A 19,894-nucleotide genomic window follows, 5' to 3' on the forward strand; every position below is an offset into this window, starting at 1 on the left:
ACATCGAGTTGTGACGATAAATTAAATCAACCACTAACTGAGAAGAAATAGGTAAACTGAAAAAAAAAATGGTGAGTAACTTCAGAATCAGAATCAGAATCAGGTTCATTGGCCAAGTGTTTTGACACACACAAGGAATTTGGTTCCAGCTGTTTGTGACTCTCAAAAGTACAGACATAAATAACACTATACTATACAAACTATACAAGACAATGCAGATGATGTGATACAATATAGACAGAATGAGTATTAAATATGAATATATAATATGAAAGATCAGTTATGTACATCAAGTGTGGGAGTGCAAATAACAATATTGTGCAATATTATGCTCTTTGTACGATATACAGCAGTAGTGTGTGTAATATATACAGATGATTTGATGACTGACAGTTCTGATAAGGCAGTACTTATATATGAACCAGGGTGCGAAGATCAATGGTGATTTTTCCTACACGGTTTCTGGTTCTTGTGTCGTACAAGTCCTGGGGAGTGGGCAGGGGGGCACCAATTATTTTTTAATGTAGATTATTATCAGTTGGCTACTGTATAAGCTGTCCACCCAATCAGAAGTTAGAAATCATGCTGTGTTTTTTTTTTTTACTTTAATTGAGTGTGAATTTGAAATTTGCTGTTGCCTTTCTTGTTTGTGTATGCAGGCCTGGCTAAAACTTCAGCAATGTGCATCTTGAAGCTGTCTTTGTTGCATTTCATCCGCTAACCTCTGTTTCTCCTCACCATAACTTTAGAGGATTAAGACCTAACTGTGATCCAGCAGGAAACTCATAAAAGTGAGTCCAGGGAACCTGTGGCTGTATGAAATTGGCATTTAAGATGTGGAAAAAGTTCTACATCAAAATCATTGTATGACTTTGTTGAAGGTCTCAGCATCTCCTATTTGACAACAGTTACATAACTTGAGATCAGTGCTACCAGAACTGTTGATGAATCTGAGAAATACCTGACATTAATGTAAGATAATATAATCATTCAAACAGATTGTAGACATTATTTTGAACACCGTAGTGTTCATCCATTTCATCTGTATAGCTTATCTAGGGTTGTAGAGAGCCTGGGGCCTATCCCAGGGGACTCAGGGCACAAGTCAGGGACACCAGGGACAGAGTGTTAAGCCATTGTAGGGCATGGTTGCATTTAGAGATGCCATTCAGCCTATATTGCATATATTTGGACTGGGCAGGAGACTGAAGTACTAAAGGAAACCTCAGAAGCACAATAAGAACATGCAGTGTCTGTACACGGAAGTGAAATTTGAACACCCAACCCTTTGGGTGTGAGGCAAACTTGCTAAATAAGTGTTTACACTAAAATTGGGTTAGAATAGTTAAGAAATTTTGGCCCTACAATTTTCTGAAATGCCACTGAACATCAAAGTGACTTTCTGAGCCACCTGTCAAGTAAATTTTGGGATTGATATATATATACAATCATGTATTTATTATGCAGTGTATTTAATCTGGTGACCTATGTAAATACACAACCTTTATTAATGTACACCTTTGCAGCCTCTTCACCTAAAACATGACAGAATAAAGTAAAACTGAATGTCTTTCTGTAAAACAGTTAGTTTTACTCATAAACAAAAGTAAAAACATTACACATTAAGAAGCTTTGCCTCTGTAATAGTAACAAAATCATTTACAAAACATATAATGTATTAAATCCAGGATGTGGGCTTATTTTTAACTACCTTCATAGTAATGGCACTGCAAGCAACACTCTGATAAGTACTAGAGATCTAAAGCTGACCCTAAAAATGGCAGTTTGCCCAAATATTGTAAGTTAGAGTGCCATATATTTTATCTTTTTGGAGAAAAATGTATTGTATCTTGAATAGGTAGATCATTGCTTTGTTGTTTCAAAGAGAGAAGCAAGAAGTATGTAACTAATCTGTGTATCTAATTGTCCATACACAGTACATTCAGCATTAGGGGTCTGTATTGGCCTATATAAGTCCTTATGCACTTATTTAGCTTTTTCCACTGTTCTGAAGGGTTGCGCTGCTTATCGATGGTTTATTCAGCTCGATACACATGGACTGGCCTTCCCCTTTTGATTCCATCTTCACATTACTAGGGATTCCCAAAGCCCCAAGTACAGCCTTCCCAGTTTTCATTCCCCGAGACACAGGAATGCGAGTGAGCCCAGATCGGGGTGGCTGAGGCTCCATAACAGGCTGCTAAAAAATAAGAACATTAAATTAGGGAAATTAGTGGAACCAAGCTCTCCTTCTTTTTACAAGCAAAACTGAATTCCAGTATTTTAGTTTGATGGAACTATAAATTACAGCATGATAATGGTGATGATTAAAAAAAAAAAACAATATAATGGAATCCATCTGGCCAAATAATTTTTTCAGTTAACCTTAAAGCCAAAAATATTTTCACTGAATCATAATTCTGAACTATAAAATAATAAAACATTAATTGATTGGTAATGTTTCCCAGTTGACACCAGGCACAGTACTTACCACAGAAAGTGTTGGTCTGGGTGGTGCAGGGGTGACCTGTGTGATGGTGAGGCTGCTTGTTACTTTGTTTGATGCTAGTTTACTGATTGTGGCATGACGAGGTGAGCGTAGCACAGTGCCTGTAGAAAGTTCTTTGCTTTCATTTGCTACATCATCAGCTCTAGCCACAACCATCAAGCTGTTGCTTTCAGTAGGCTTTTTGACTTGTGAGCCTAAGTGAATGTGAATCTTATTGTCCTCAGTGGTAATGATATTAGCATTTGAGTTACACTTTTTAATTGGTGTTGGGACCATTCGTTTTTCAGGAGTTACTTTGAACACCGCCCGGCCTGTGATCATTTCCTGAGACTCTGGGGAGCTGGAAGTATGTGCCAAGGCAGAAGTACTAACCGGTAAAAGGGATATTGGTGATGTTGGTCTGTCAATAGATACGGTCTTAATGCTCTCTGGGGACTTAGCTCTTGAGATAGTTGTGATGGTCAATGGAGATTTTGCTCTCTCTGGATGTTTTGGCTCTCTGGCTCGATAATTTGCAGAAACAGCAGTGGAAGGAATGATTGTTATTTGGGGCTTTTTAACACCACATGAGGGAGTGGCTATTCTAGCACTGACGATGTTTTCTGCAGGAGAGCTGCTGATCTGTAGAGTTGTCAGGCTGTTCTGGTGGTCAGGAGTCAGTCGAATGTGTAATGGCTGGCCTTGTTTTTGAGTCATTTTAATTTCAGAATGTGTAATTTCCTCATTAATATGCAGAGGTTTTTCTGAAGCATGACTTACTTTCTTCTTCATCCAAGGTATCCATGATTTCTTTAATGTGAGGTCAGTAGCTGGTGGAGGGTAGAGCTCCCTGACCGATGGCCTTTCAGTAGGTTTCTTAAGGCTTCTCTGTCGGAGGCTGTTCATGATGTGGTTCTCTTCTTGTACAGACTTTTTAATGAACACTGCAGGAGTGTCATTGTCATCACTCCCTCTCTCAATTTCACCAACGTCAGTCTGCACTCCTGTTGACGTCATTTGAACATCCATCATCCTTCCGTTGTTACTGGGTCTTAGGGCACGACTGTAGCGCCTGGTAATCTCAAGCTCTTTGGTAAGATTGAGTACTTCATTGTCCATGCATTTCCTTTTGTCCTCCTCCTCAAGAAACCTTTGCTGTAGAACAGAGTAGTTTACTTGCAGTTGTGTAAGCTGGTCCTCCTTGTTCATAAGCTCATGTATCTTCTCCTTGAGAGCTTGAACATCTGGTTGCAAGTCTTTATTTTTGGTTTCTTCTAACGTGCTCTGTCGCCACAACTCTCTTTCTTGTCCAACTGCCTCTTCTCTCTCCACTACCTTACTCAATGCTATCTGAGTCCTCATTTCCTCCACCTGCTTTGAAAGGGAGTTTGCCCTATCTTGCTCACTCTTGAATTTTTTCTCCAACATATCATACTCATCTTCTGTTTTCATCAGATCTCCCTCGACAACCTCAAGCTGCTTGAGACGTTTCCTTAACCTTTCCATTTCTCTAGTCAGTTCTATAACTTTATATTCATCTGTTATACTGGAATTTAAAAGCTTCCCTACTTCTTTGCTTAACCCCTTGTTTGTAGACTCCTTTCCTTCTTCTTTCACCTCATCATGTAGATGTTTTTTCATATGAACTGTGGAGCTAAATCCTTTACAATTCTCTTCCTCAATGGTAACCTTCAGCTCATCCTTCTCTTTGACCAAGGTAGTTATTTTTTCCTCCATCTCAGATTTTATTTTTAAGAGCTTTTTACTTTCCTCTATCAGTCGCTCAGTAACAACCATAACCTTCTCCTGTTCTGCTGTATACAGTTTCTCCAGTTCCCCTCTCTTCTTTTCCTCAGATCTTATTCTCTCTGCCAGGTTCTTGCTCTCACTGGCCATTATTACAGTGACAGACTTGAGCTTCATTAGCTCCTCTTTCAGGAACATCTCTGATTTTTCTAGTTTCAATTCAGATGATTCCACCTCTTTCATGCGAATTTTAATGGTAACTAGCTCATCCTCCAGTTCTTTTGTAAGGGCTTTTTCTTTATCCAGTGCATTCTGTAGCTGAGCACATTCATTCCTGCCCATATTGAAGACTGCCTCTAATTTCTTTAGTTCCATCATCCTCTTTTGCAATTTTTCCACCTCCAACTTTAACTCCTTGTTGTGTACCTCCTCAGTTTGAAGCGTTCTTTTCAGCTCGCTGCATTTATTTTCTGTTTTAGTGATCTCCTCATCTTTGTCCTCCATCTCCAAGACAATCTTATGCAAGTTCTCTAACTCTGCCATCAATTTGGAGTTGCCACTCTGTCCCTGGCTGATTTTATCCCTCAGCTCCTGCAGCTCCTCTGCTGATTTCTGCAGAATTGCATTCGTCTCCTCCAGCTCCTCAATTTTCTGTAAAAGACTTGCTTGTTTTTGGCACATCTGCTGATACTGACTCTCTTGGCTGGCAAGTTTCGCTGCCATCTTATCATACTGTTGTGCAAAGTTCGAATCCTTGACCTCAAACTCAACCTCAAGGTTCAAGAGCTTCTGTTTTTCTTCTTTTGCTTTGCCTTCAAGTTCACTTAGTTTCTGTTCTTTCTCATGGAGTTTTTGGAGAAGGTCTTCAATGTTCTGGCTTTGCTGGTCAATTTGCTCCAGATGAAGTTGTTGTTCATCGACCAGCATGAGTGCAAAAGATTTTAACTTGTTCAGCTCTCCTCGAACCTTTTCCAGTTGTTTTGAGTGTTCCTTTTCTTTTCGTGCTTGATAGGCTTTTTCTTGTTTCAACAGCAGCTTCAATCTGAAACAGTGCAACAATGCAAACACATTTAATCAACAGAAAACAGTTATCAACATGTTCTTGGAAAGGTTTAATTTTGTTGTTGTTGAGCCATTCAATCAATTCCTGGAGTCGAGATTATTCCGTGGGTAGAATTTTTTTCTTGTACAAATGCTACCAAGCATGAATGGAAATCCACTGGAGACCCAAACTAGCACGAATAGGCAGCTTTGCCAGACAAAAGCAGTTCTACTCTTCCCCTCTTTCACTGTTGTCACCGTGACTAAAAATCCAAAATGCAAGTGAATATTTAAATAAGCACCCAAGCTTGGCTGTGTAAACCATTCTATGAAAGTGGTTTTCCCAGCTTGCATCTAATCCTCATTTCACTGAAATAAAAGACAAAGTATCTGTTTTTGTAATATAAAAATATGTAAAACAATAAATAACAAAAAAAATCTTATATATGGATAGCTAGTCAAAGGGAAACAGGGCATGTTAGCAGTATCTGATGCTAATTCACATAGACTCACTGTAAGCATTTGTATAAACAATCTATATGAATTGACACACTGTGCAAATGAGAAATTAATTTGACTCATCAGGACTTACCATCTAGTTGTTCCATACATGTGCTCATGCTCCTAATTATGTAAGTGGCATGCATCTAGGATAGAAGCCATCAGCCAGACCTGTTACTCTGTGGGAATATGCCTGTGACATTCCACACAAGCTATCATGACTATGATAAAGGGAAATTTGTTCAAAACTCCTCCTGACCAAACTGGCTGATGATGTCACGCTGCCCATATATGGCAGAGCCTTAAGAATCTCTGCAGTGAAATACCTCGTTGTGCATACAGACAGGATGCTTCTTCAGCTGTTCCTGTCTAATCTATAGACATATACTTTTTAAAAATTCACTTGAGTACATCTCTTTGTAGCACTACAATTACAATAGAGTGCTAACACTCCTGCCCCTTGTTTGCATGCCAGCATCCAAATTTATTTTGTTTAAGAAAGGGGAGCAATGCAAATTGCATTCAAAGTACGTGGGGAGGAAAGGAAGTCAGCACAGCGTATATTCACACTGACTATACACCATCTGCACAACATTTCAAAACGCTACTAATTTAGTATTACTGTTGTTAAGACCTTTTTATGGGGTGTACGTAAAACTGAGACAAAATTGGAATTCATTTTTTATTTCAGAATATTTGCAATGACCTAGAAACCCTATAAAGATTGTAATGTAAAAACACTGATACACAAATCCCAAAGCAAAACAGATCTGCTTTTCTTCATAAGCGAGTTGTCTAATCTCAGATGACACAAAAAACATGTATGACATGTAGGAGCTATATGGGATGTTGTCTGATTTCTGGGTGCAGTGCAGGAATATATGTGAGTGCTGGCATACTGTATGTACAGTATGTTTGCAGTTGTGTGTCAGAATATGTGTGCATTAATTCATTTAAAAAATCATGAAACATGGTGTTGATGGTAGCCTTTTAAGGCTGTTATTGAAAAACATGATGGCATGATGGCAATATCAATGCTTGTCCTCATTTTCAAGAGCTTTGCGATTGGGTAGGAAATGACATGTCATGACAGATTCACATTGATGTCCAAGAACATGTATACAGTATATGTTTAGTATAGTCTGTAAATGTGAAGGCTGTGGTTTTGTCTACATTTATTAGTAGAACACTGGTTAAAAGACTCTGACCCACTCTGTATCGGCTTCATTCACAAAATACATCTTCCTTCTCTATATAGACTATACTGTATATTTCCCAACAACAATCCAGGGGCCTAGGTTTGTGCTATGATAAAGCTTTATATATATTTATATACTCTGAGCCAGCCTGAATGGTACATTACCAAGCTGATACTTCTGATTCTATCAGCTAATATCATCATTCTAACACTGACCCATAGTGCATAGTACTATGAAAGATTTGTGTTACATTCTGTTAAATGTGCTAATTAGCTGCACACGGCAACCCAGTCATCCATTTACAGCCCTATTCATCCACATACCGTTCTCTCTCTTGTTCCAGCAGGTTAGTGAAGTCATCACTTTTGTTCATGTAGTCTATGTGCTTGCGCTTCTCCAGGTCCAGCTCATGAACAACACGACGATGGCATTTCTCAGCCAGTAATAACTGCTCCAGCATGCGTCGATATGCTTCTCTGTGCTTCTCTTTAAGCTTGTCCAACTGAGTCAGATGGACATACCACCACAGGACACATTCATTTAACAACAAACAGTATACATAACCAATGATTAATGTTTGCATTCTGACAGCCAATATGTACTTATTAAACAATTATTTAGTAACATTTCAGTGGTCCTACTTTTATCAGCATAAATGTATAAAATTATCCATAAATTCATTATAATTCAATAATGCTATACAATACACTCTATACAGTACATACCTCTGCCATGGGCTTCTCATACACATTTTCATGTTGTATGTGCTTGTGGATAAGAAGGCCATCTCTCTGCAGGGCCTTCAGTGGTTTGGTGGGAAATGCTGAGCTGTAATGAGACTCAAGCTTCTCTGGGCAACTGAGCTCAGACCTGAGCACCCGGATCACATCCTCTTGAGCCTACATAAAATGTACTTTCTGCTTAATTCAGAATAATTCCATGCACAACAGAAATATCTCCAAGTGTCATGTTAAATTCACTTAACTTAAGGAAGTAAGAGAAAAGGAAAACAATATCGTTGACACTAGGTGGAGCTGTTGGCAGTGAGATTGATAGATAGATAGATAGATAGATAGATAGATAGATAGATAGATAGATAGATAGATAGATAGATAGATAGATAGATAGATAGATAGATAGATAGATGTGAGTCGTAAGAAATTATTACACCCCATGAAAACCTGTATTTTTTTAATAGTTAAAGATATAGCCATTTAATTTTCATTTTAACAATATTGGAAGAATCAAGTAATATAATTCAGCAAATAAAATCAAAGAAAAGTTTTTTTATTAAATGTAATTTTATGTAATGTAGTCCAATTTCTTATGAGGAAAAAGTAAGGACACCCCCAAATTTATTTGTACTTAAAATGGATAAAATTATTTACAGGTGTGTCACATTAGGTGCAAATTATTAGAACATTATTACAGAGCATTTTGAAGAAGGTTTGTCTTATTTAAACCTCAAACATTCAGTCTGGTTTGCTGGATTGCTTTAATTGTTGAACTGAGAGGTATCAACATGGTGAGATACAAAGAGCTTGCTGAAGCCTTAAGAAAGAAGATTGTTGATGCTTACGAGTCTGGTAAAAAGATCTAAAAAGAATTTGTAATCAGCCATTATACTGTCTGGAAAATCATTTACAAGTGGAGAACATTTAAAACAACTGCCAGCTTGGCCAGGTCAGGACATCCAAGCAAATACACCCCAAGAGCATCCTTAAAGAAGTCTTTAAAAAAAAACCTAAAATATCATCACAGGACCTACAGGAGGGCTTAACGTAAGACCAAAAATAGGTCAAAAATGTAATTATTTGGACACCATAACAGAGGGAATGTTTGGCATAAACCAAATGCAGAAATTCAGCAAAAGAACCTTATACCAACTGTGAAACATGGAGGTGGAAATTATTGCTTTGAGATACTTTGCTGCAGCAGGACCTGGCCAGCTCATCATCAGAATCCACCATGAACACTACATTGTATCAGAAGGTGCTTGAGGAACATGTGAGACCATCTGTCAAAAAAATTAAAGCTGAAGTAGAACTGGAACTTAAAACATGACAAAGACCTAAAATGTACCAGTAAATCCAACAAGGACTCACTGAAAAGTTAAAAACAGAGAATTCTGCAATGGCCAAGTCAAACCCCAGCTCTAAATCCTACTGTGTGGTGATTTGAAACACACTGTGCATGCAAGAAACTCCTTAAACATCACACAGCTGAAAGAATTCTGCACTGAGGGGTGGTGGAAACTTTTTCAATCGATGTCAGAAACTGGTAGATGGTTACAAGAGACGTCTCATTGAGTTTATTTCAGCCAAAGAGGGAAATTCTAGCTATTAGGACATTTAGGTTTTAGGACTTTTAGGCTGCCTTAAATTGTTCCTCCGTTTAAATATTCATTTTTGTTGATTTTCTTTTGTTTAATGAAAATGTGTGGATAAGTAAAAAACAAAGTGATTTTTTTTTTGTTTATATGCAATTACATCACTTTCATCTATAGGCACCAATTAAAACAAGAAATTGACATCCTGATATTTCTTAATAAAGAACTGAATATTTAATGGTGTCCTAATTTTTTCACACATGACTTTGTAAGGCCCAAAATCCAGTGGAAAACCTTTCCCAAAAGTAGAGGTTGTTAGCAAGGGGGGACAAACCTGATTATGTAATAATAATAATAATAATAAATATAGCTGCAAGCAGCGATTCCGGGGTCAAGCCGATCAGATGCGCTCAGAATATGTCGCTGATGAACCATACCAAGTTTCGTAGCGATATGGCATTGCATTCGTAAAATACTGAACGTGAAAATCTCATGGCCACTAGGTGGCGCTGTCACGAAACGTTGCGGAATGTGTGTGTGTGTGTGTGTGTGTGTGTGTGTGTGTGTGTGTGTGTGTGTGTGTGTGTGTCACTGTGGTGCTGATTCTGATTCTGATTCTGATATTAGCACCCAATACGTGCAGCTATATTGAAGATACAGCCTCACTATGAACATAATTGGATGTTTGGACTATTGGTGGCGCTAGAGGGTTTGAGCTAGACACACCAAAGTTGCTATAATGACTGTGTGCCAAATTACATAACTTTACGTACGGTTCTATGGGCTGCCATAGACTTCAATGGCAGAAGAAGAAGAAGAAGAAGAAGAAGAAGAAGAAGAAGAAGAAGAAGATAACTACCGATAACGATAGGTGTCTACGCCCCTTTGGGGATTGACCCCTAATAATAATAATAATAATAATAATAATAATAATAATAATAATAATAACAATAATAATAATAATTAAACTCTCCATGTTTTCTCTTAGTATCTCCACGCTCTTCTGAAAAAGGGCATACATGATACTAAGTGAAACTACAAATGAACTAAATGTAAAGACAGGATCAAGACCATGAGCTGCATCTACATAGAAAGAAATATTTATCAGCACACTTTTGCCTCTGTAGAATAATAGAATTGAGTTATAGCAGAAAGCCACAATGTGACAAGGTGTTAATGGCTATCTGTCAGGAACCAAGGACAAACTGGATGACACAGTGCCTAATGCTGATACTGTAGACTGGCATTAATACTGATAACAGGCGAACCAGCATGAACAGTTAATCTCTTAAATGAGCGGCTTGTCAGTATTGTGAAAAGAACATTGCCAGCCAATCACATCAAGAGTGATGCAATGTGGACCATCGGAGTTATTCTAATACCACATTGAAATGTGTGGACCACAATGAAATGTTGATTCAGCATCTCAGCTTATAAAGATACAGTATATGCAACTCAATATGAATGTGCAAAATATAACTTGTTGCATAAATGCAAACGTGAACATCTCAATGAGCTTGAATTATAATGTTATCTATTCACTGTAGATGTGTTGGATGCACCTAAATTATTCAGCTCCTGTTCTAAATGTTTTGGTAAACAAACACTTTAAAATACATACATTATATAAATTGCAGATAAATCATGAAAAATCGCACCTGGATTTCACCCTCCATGATTCCCAGCAGCTTTAGAAGGTTATTTTTGGACAGATCCTCCAGACTTAATCTTTGGTTATTTTTCATTGTGGATTTATCCTCAATTTCTGACACAGGCGCCTCCTTTTCCTTCTGCTGAGCTTTGGCCTTGATGCTCTTCTCAGTGCTACTCTGCAGTTTCAAATCCTCCTCCTGCTCTCCAGTGATCTCATGGACAACCAGAACCCCATTAGCTGGGCTGTCCACTCCGTCACCAATGGACCTCATGTTGTCTCTATATTTGGTACAAACAAGAATTTTTTTCACTAATTCTCAAATATAGTCCATCCATTCATCTTCTGTACCACTTCATAATAAGGGTCATGGACACTGAAAATTTAGAGATGTCAATCAGACTACCACACAGAGTCTTTGGACTCAAGGATGGAACCAGAGTACCTGGAGAAAACCACTATGCTCTATTGATTCTTCCATTAAATTACAAATATAATTGAAAAGAAATTGTGCATTTTTAATTTCTGAAAATAGAATGTTTTTGGGTGATTTATACCCTTCTTGGCTCATAAATAAATTGTACAATAAATGTACCCCAGTACATCTTCAAAATAAAGAAAGTTTATTTAATAATGCTTACCTAATTAAAAATAATTGGACCAAACCCATTTAGTGTGTGCAGTCAATATTTTCTTTAAAGCAATACACATTGAATTGCATCATACCATTCACTTAAGCCAAATAAGGCTTAAGATAAATGACAGATGTTCAGATCCCAGTGAAATCATGTGGCCTGTCACCACTGATGTATTCTTAAATTTATTTAAACATTGACAAACAAAACGAAGGTCTTCTTCATTGGTTTCGGGGCTTTAAACTTTCTTTCAGCTGAGACATAATCTTTGTTTGCAGAGGAGTAATATTCCCTGTGGGAGACAGAGAAGAACAGCAGCCAGCAATGACGTGCAGTTTAGCTACCTAAAAAGGAATTGGCAACATGCTTCAGTTAAAGTATGTTTAAATTAAAATATATCAAAGCTGAAGGCTACTTCACGTGTAACCAAAAGTGTAGTCCAGACTTTCATTGAGCCCATTCAAACATGAGAGATTAAGAATATATCTGAAGAACAAACGTCTTGTTGAATGAGCTGATAAAAGAGGAATTCAGTACCATTATTAACCAACATTTCTTATCTCTGTCAGTTCCACATGTTCCAGGTGTTGCCTGGCAGGGGTAAAGGCCATGTGAGAGAAGTTTTTAAAGGTGATAAGATACAGCATTTTGAACTGCCAGGACTGGTTTGTAAAACTGAACTAAAAGAAACCTTATGTCCAGCTAAAGCAGTAAAGGCAATCTCAGAAAGTAGATAGGAATACGCTTACAATCAGTGTCACTGAGTAATGGCCATTTGACATAAAAAAGGAAAATTAAATATTTTTAAAATATATATATTTAAGAAAGATGGAAATGTAATTCAAATTGTAGCTGTCATTTGGACAGATGCAGTATGACAAGTTTATGAGCTTTTTCCAAGTAATGTTTTCCAAAGTACAAAACTTTTGCACCAGACGCTTTTTTGCTTTTTCATTTTTTTTTTCATTCCCATATACTTTATGATACAGCATGCAACACCATCAACAAAACTCCAATTGGATCAACAGCCAGTTCAGGCACACCTATCAGTGTTCCCTTATTATAAGACAGCTACCAACCAGGAAGAGTTAAAAACTCCTCTGAGACATGCGAAGCCAATCACAGGGCAGTGTACTTGTACTTGGAGAAAAGTGCTAGCTTCTCTATTCCACACACAGTTGACTTGTTCTACTGTGATTGACTGGAGAGGGAAAATATATTTCTTCCACCCAGAGAGCACAAGCAAGTCTGTTTCCTTAGCTTATGGTGATAGATAGATAGATAGATCGATAGATAGATAGATAGATAGATAGATAGATAGATAGATAGATAGATAGATAGATAGATAGATTGATTGATTGATTGATTGATTGATTGATTGATTGGTTAGATATATACAGTGGTGTGAAAAAGTGTTTGCCCCTTCCTGATTTTTTTTTTATCTTACCAAAATTACTCCAAGAGCACAGTGAAGACTCATCCAAGATGTCATGAAAGACATCACAAGTACATACAAAGAAATGCAGGCCTCACTTGCCTCAGTTAAGGTCAGTGTTCATGGCTCCACCATAAGAAAGAGACTGGGAAAAGACGAAAGCCGCTGTTGAGCAAAAGAACATAAAGGCTCGTGTCAGATTTGCCAGAAAACATCTTGATGATCCCCAAGACTTTTTTGAAAATACTCTGTGGACTAACGAGACAAAAGTTGAACTTTTTGGAAGGTGAGTGTCCCATTACATCTAATTTTAAAAGTAACACTGCATTTCAGAAAAAGAACATTATACCAACAGTAAAATATGGTGATGTTAATGTGATGGTCTGGGGCTGTTTTGCTGCTTCAGGACCTGGAAGACTTGCTGTAATAAATGGAACCATGAATTCTGCTGTCTACCAAAAAATCCTGAAGGACAATGTGTGGCCATCTGTTTGTGACGTCAAGCTGAAGCTAACTTGGGATCTGCAGCAGGACAATGATCCAAAACACACCAGCAAGTCCATCTCTGAATGGCTGAAGAAAAACAAAATGAAGACATTGGAGTGGCCTAGTCAAAGTCCTGACCTGAAGCCTATTAAGATGCTGTCGCTTGACCTTAAAAAGGCGGTTCAAGATGAGTGGACCAAAATTCCTCCACAGCGCTGTAACAGATTCATTGCAAGTTATCACAAACACTTGATTGCAGTTCTTGCTGCTAAGGGTGGCCCAACCATTTATTAGATTTAGGGGCAAACACTTTTTCACACAAGGCCATGTGGTTTGGATTTTGTTTTCCCTTAATAATAAAAAAAACCTTTATTTAAAAACTGCATGTTGGGTTTTACTTGTGTTATCTTTGACTAATATTTAAATTTGTTTGATGATCTGACACATTAAAGTGTGAAAAACATGCAAATAAAATAAAAAAATCAGGAAGGGGCAAACACTTTTACACACCACGGTAGGTAGGTAGGTAGGTTGGTTGGTAGGTACAGTAGGTAAGTAGTTAGGTAGGTAGGTAGGTAGGTAGGTAGGTAGGTAGACTCATTGATTTTAGGTGATATATACTGGATACCAACAAGAAATAAACAGGGAACATAGAAAATAGAAACAAAATGATTTCATCAGCTCATGTAAAATGTAAACACACAGCACATACTGTTGACATCATTGCATGCCAAAAAGGTGATGCAGTCAGTTTAACCATCATCACTTTGATAAGATGAAAAAAAAATATTATTATTTAATTAGGCTTGGACAGTTTCAAATTCAACAGCAACAAAATAGTCCTAAAATCAAACACACCTGGCAGAAACCTTATCAGTGTTCTCTTTCCTTTTCTAAGCATAAAACATCTCAAATGCACTAATCCAAATAAACTCTGTACACAGAATTCCACTTTGGAGGAGGTGCTAAATAACCACTGCAATCTGATGAAATGCTGTTGGAATTTTAATGATGTCATTCTAATTTGTACATTGAGGTGTCTGTTTCTGTCTTTTGGTCAGAGAAAACTCACCAGACAAGTCTAAAATAATAGTGGTGTTTATACAACGAGGGTGTATCAAATGTCTAAAACAACCACCAAGGTTACGACAACCAGCCAAATTGCAAACCTATGTTTAAGGCTGCCATAATGCTCTGGTGAACTAGATGGTCACACACAAATGTTCTCATATTCATACGCAATGCCAAAGCCTAAAGAAGGCCATTAAAGTTTAACTATAGCACAGAATGTAACATATATAGTTTGTCCTCACAAATATGGTATGTGTGGAAGTTTATATGTGATGCATATACTGTAGCAAGACACAATCTACAACCATTTATTACAAACTAGAAGCATATTAGAAAGTTCAATCATCAAAATATAGGAATGAGACTTAATCTTCTCCTTGGTCTGAGAAATGCAGGTCGTTGCTTGTGATATGTCCTCCATAGTCGTTCTCATTAAAGATTAATGTGTCACTTAATCACTGATCACCATAAGAAAAATATGCATCCGATAGACCTATTAGAGAAAGGTATTTGTAAATCTTTTGGAGGACAGATGGAGCTGTGTCAGTTTTTCTAGGTTTGTGTAATTCTTTGTTTGCAGAATAGTGAAGATTTACAACCCACATAATTACTGGTTGATAATGAAAGCAAAAACAAGTTATAGTATTTTACTTGGGTATTTTCTCTTGCTGTTTAATGACATACTGCCTTCTGGATAATACAGATGCCAGAATGATACGTTATATTATGTGGACATTAAATACATAACTCAAACTAAAAGACGATCAATTGTTATTAGATTTCATGTATTGTGTGGTGCATTACTTGAATAAATTAATTCATCCTGATTGATGGGGGTTCGTGTACTTCGTGAGCTGTCTAAGCTTGAAGCTGGCATTGCTCTGTGATTCTAATTTGGCATCTGAATTCAGATAACTAAAAGACCCGGCTGCGGCCAGCAGATGTCCAGATTCCACATTCCTGTGATGCCACTGAAAAAATCAAAGCTTTCAGTGGACTTGTCATTATTTCTAAATAAGGGCCTATTAAACAACACTAAAGTAAATTATTAAAAAAAAAAAACACTACAGTGCCGGAGTAACATTCCTGATAACTCAATTATTTTGGTAATATGCAGGTGGAAAGCTCATGGAATCACAACTAATCATCCCCAGACTTGTGGAGTTTCATCCCCCAGACAGTCCATATGATCTCCTTTCCTACTCTTACACTACTCTTTGTTTAGCACAGTAATACATACAAATGTGTACATGAACATTTAAACGAATCAGAAGACAAACAGAACTCTGTATAGAAATAAATGCTACCAGTAAAGATATTAAAGATTTCAGAAATATCTAAGGGCTTGTAACTCGGAAGCAGTTTGGTTCATGTTGTCGTCTAGAGCTTATAAATGATTGCACATTCAGCTCTGTCTCACATTAAAAGCACTGCACTCTCAAATATGCATCTATAAAAAAATACAGACTAATCCTCTGATATTGTTTGAAGGCTCTAAATGTATGTTCATTAATTATGTCAACCACTGGGTCATAAACATTTGTTACTTCTTTTTACCTCTATGTGTTTTATTGACTAGGAACAAGATAATGTCTAGCTATTTGTCCATAACATAAGGATTACTTTTTTTTTTAATTCCTTCTGCCCATTATGATATCCTAGTCATCTTTGCTTATCTGTAATAAAGAAGTCATGTAACAGTTTGGTCTGAGCCCAAGTAGTATTGCTGTATACAGTGATGTGATTATTTTTATATTAGACATCAGTAATTCCTGTAACTGTGCACTCTGTATTACTGACATGTCCATCTCAGACATAATATCACTTTACATACAAGGATTCACCCTACAGTGTCCTCATCAAACTTGTAATTATAGCTCTCTGAAGTTAGTATGAAGGCAGTGGATATACAGTACAACACATTTAGTTTCTCGCACGTCAACTACTGATTGTATGTATATATATATATATATATATATATATATATATATATATATATATATATATATATATATATATATATATATATACCTTCTGCCAAAATATATAATATATCTATATGAGAATTTAGAATGGACATTTTAAGTGTTAACTACAATCATATGAACATATACTTTTTACATAATTATTTCTTAAGATTTTTGCAAGTATTTGCCAAGTATTAAAATGGTATTTACTTAACCATCCTGCTCCATCATATTATTACCCAACATTCCCAGCACTCCTGAGAAAGCAAAATGCAGTAAATCATTTGTAAACCAAAACCATTCCACTTATGCTTCTCTGGTTACATGACATCATATTATGGAACTTTATAAGGCAGTTTTAGAGGGGGTGGAGTTCAAGAAAGAAGTAAAGTTCAAGCTGTATTATTAATAGCAACTACAAATGACACCAGGTCAGCCATCTCCAATCATGCACAATTGCATGTGCTCCAGATCACTCTAAAAATGTCAGGAAGCCAAAATCCTGTAGCTTAATAAGAAGAGACAAAGTGGAAGCAAGTATATATGCTTTTGTGGTGCTGGATGCATATGGGTAACCTCAGCTCTTTAGTATGCAATGTCACACTTGTAGAAAAAAACTTGGAAATCCCATTGAAAATGTTCAATATGTGTAGCAGACTGCATCTACTCCGAAATAAACTTATGCTGGATATAACATCAGTGCTTTCATATGATAAGCATGTTAGATTGTTTTTTCAACCCCAGATTCTACACATACCTCTGCAAAAATTTGCAATCCACTGAGGAAAGGGCTAAACATACAGCTGACCACCAGCTACAAACTTGTGCAATGAACCTATTCAGAGCCAAATGTTCAGCCTGTATGTGTCCATGTCTGTTTCCAAGGGAAATATTATGGTCAGTTCTCTTAGAGAATGTGGAGGAGGAAATCAGGAATTGACAGAGGAAAAAGACAAATGACCAGTGATTCAGCAACCTCCCTTTAGATATGCAATAGACTTACTATAGGCTGAAAAAAAAGAAACTGACTTCACTGGTGTCATTTTTTTGGACAAGAGGTATAGTCTGGTGTTTCCTGTCAAACAATGAAGAATAAAGATCGCAAAGGTGTCCCTGGGAAATCTGCAAAACCACTAAAAAAATACACGCATGAGTAATGATAAAGCAGGTGTACTATTCAGGTGAGTACAGACTTTGCAGTTTTTCTGGGTTGTTTTTGTGGCAGGCACATGATAACAGGTGAGTTATAATATATTGTAAGTTGGGAATGTTAAATTGTCTTTGTCTTTTCAGTATAATTTTATACAACCTGTCATATAAAGCACATTAGCAAGTTTACACACATAAGCAGCTTTATATGAACCAGGTGTAAATGACAACTGCTGCTGAGTAAGATGAGACACTAGGAAGCCAGTACTCTACGATCTCTGGCACCACAGACATGCTGAGTTTGAGTATCGATCCTGCTGTGTCCATCCAGAATGCCGCACTTCCCAGAGGCCCCTGGATACAGTGTCAAAGGACTAAAGGTTTTACAGTCAAGCCTACAGATTGTAAATACAGTGAGAGAGAATACAGAAAGCACCAAGTGTTTGTGAGCACCAATTACATCAGTATTTTGAGATAGTCAAGCTTAGATTGTACATAAAGTTTAGATCAGCGGCGATTCCTTTACACGATTAGTACATGTATTACATGTATAAGTTAATGTTTGATTCAATGTTGTCATGCTCACAAGCTAAAACTGAGCAATGATCTCACTAGTTAGCTATTACTATCAGCTCTTTGTGAACTTAGAGATGATGTAGAAACTCAGACCGCGTCATTGGTTAAAGAGAGAACCATTTGCATCACACTTTTTTCTATTAATCTTGAATGACTGTAACTTGAGCAATGTATAACTCATAGTAAAATGGTTAAAGCTAAATAAAATTAATAAAATTGAAGTTTAAATACAAGGATGCATGTTTATTATTTAAAATACTAATAAAGGTGACACACTTACCCACAATGGTCCCTGAAATACAAGTGAAAATAATCAGTATGTCCCTTGTTAAACAGAGTCCTCTTATCATCAGCATTCCTTGACACTACCGACATTAGAAATCAGTTCCACAGTAGCTTCTCCCAATGCTCTTGCTTTCTCATGTCCAAGAATATTGTAATATTACACACACATACTGATGCAGGTATATAAACCATCTCTGTCTCTCCTCTCAAGCCCTGAGTATATCCCTGAAGAAACAGCTCAGAGAGTGGCAACAATCCCTTATCTTCATAAGGGAGACTGGATGAAAAGTGAAGAAGAGCTGGCGGGAGTTACACTAGCACAGAAAGGAAGGAAAGTATGTCCTTGGAGAAACCCAATGAACCTAATCCAACAAGTGGAGATTCTTCAGCTTAATAAAAGATGCAGCTTTGTCAGAAGTCCAGCAATGTGCACGCCCACACTCCGATTGTTCCCTTTCAGTGAGAACTTGTAGGCTGTGCAGATCTCCTAAGCTATATTTAAACACTTCTCTTTCGCTTATAGCTCTTAACATGTGCGTGAGTCTGGGGGCAGGACATGACAGCTGAGCCTTGCCATACTCACATCATGGAATGTTCACTTTTGCCACTACACCCGCATGTCGTCCAGGACCTATAGGAATCTGGTCACAGATTGTTTTTAAAGACATACAAAAGCCATAAAAATAATAGACGTTTACATTTTAACCCGTATTTTTCAGATCACTCGAACTCAATAAACTTTCAAATCTCTCAAAACCCAAAACAACATGAACCCTTTTTTGCTGTATAGTGGCTCTGTTTTTATATCTACTTTGCTGGAAAAAATAACAGCTACTATGCTCAAGCTGAATGTGTATCCACTCCCTGTTGCTTTCCTGTGTTTCATCACCACACCCATAAAAAATCCATCTATCCCACACTCTCTTCCGGAGTTTTGTTGAAGAGGGCTAACATATCTCCCTGGTTCCATTTAATGCTAAAGGTTATTTCCAATAAGCTACACATTTACTTTTGATGACCATCAGTATAAACCTACATATATTTACTTAAGCTATAAGAATGGCTGAGCACAAGATTTCAATAGACACTGTGCAAGACCTAAACAAACATAATAAAAAAGAACTCTCATCACTGACAATCATGATACTTTATCCCTCCCTATCCATGGAAAATTAGAAATACAGGACTTTCAGTTTGGAGTGAATTTATGCATTACAGTATGTGAAGTAATGTAAAAAATATGACAATGCTATTGCAGGAAAATAATCAACTCCAGGGTAGTGTATGAGGCCCTACTTGATTTATTAATTTTCAACATATTGTACTTAACTGTTA

At 37.1% G+C, this 19,894-nt stretch overlaps 1 protein-coding gene and 1 long non-coding RNA gene across 2 annotated transcripts; one reads left to right on the plus strand and one right to left on the minus strand.

Moving 5' to 3' along the window:
• Positions 1–310: 310 nt before the first annotated feature.
• LOC125146089 lies at positions 311–7,601 on the plus strand. The gene is made up of 2 exons (XR_007144604.1): positions 311–791; positions 7,376–7,601. It is a non-coding gene; the product is annotated as an uncharacterized LOC125146089 (long non-coding RNA).
• On the minus strand, positions 1,640–19,319 carry LOC113659576 (filamin-A-interacting protein 1). The gene is made up of 6 exons (XM_027172460.2): positions 18,555–19,319; positions 10,963–11,236; positions 7,701–7,874; positions 7,299–7,477; positions 2,492–5,276; positions 1,640–2,200 (listed from the first exon to the last, which is right to left on the minus strand). The coding sequence occupies exons 1-6, from the start codon at positions 18,647–18,649 to the stop codon at positions 1,991–1,993; spliced, it is 3,717 nt and encodes a 1,238-aa protein (XP_027028261.2). The 5' UTR covers positions 18,650–19,319; the 3' UTR covers positions 1,640–1,990.
• Positions 19,320–19,894: the final 575 nt, after the last annotated feature.

Source organism: Tachysurus fulvidraco, chromosome 12 (assembly GCF_022655615.1).
Source record: "Tachysurus fulvidraco isolate hzauxx_2018 chromosome 12, HZAU_PFXX_2.0, whole genome shotgun sequence".
In the NCBI taxonomy this organism is placed as follows: domain Eukaryota; kingdom Metazoa; phylum Chordata; class Actinopteri; order Siluriformes; family Bagridae; genus Tachysurus; species Tachysurus fulvidraco.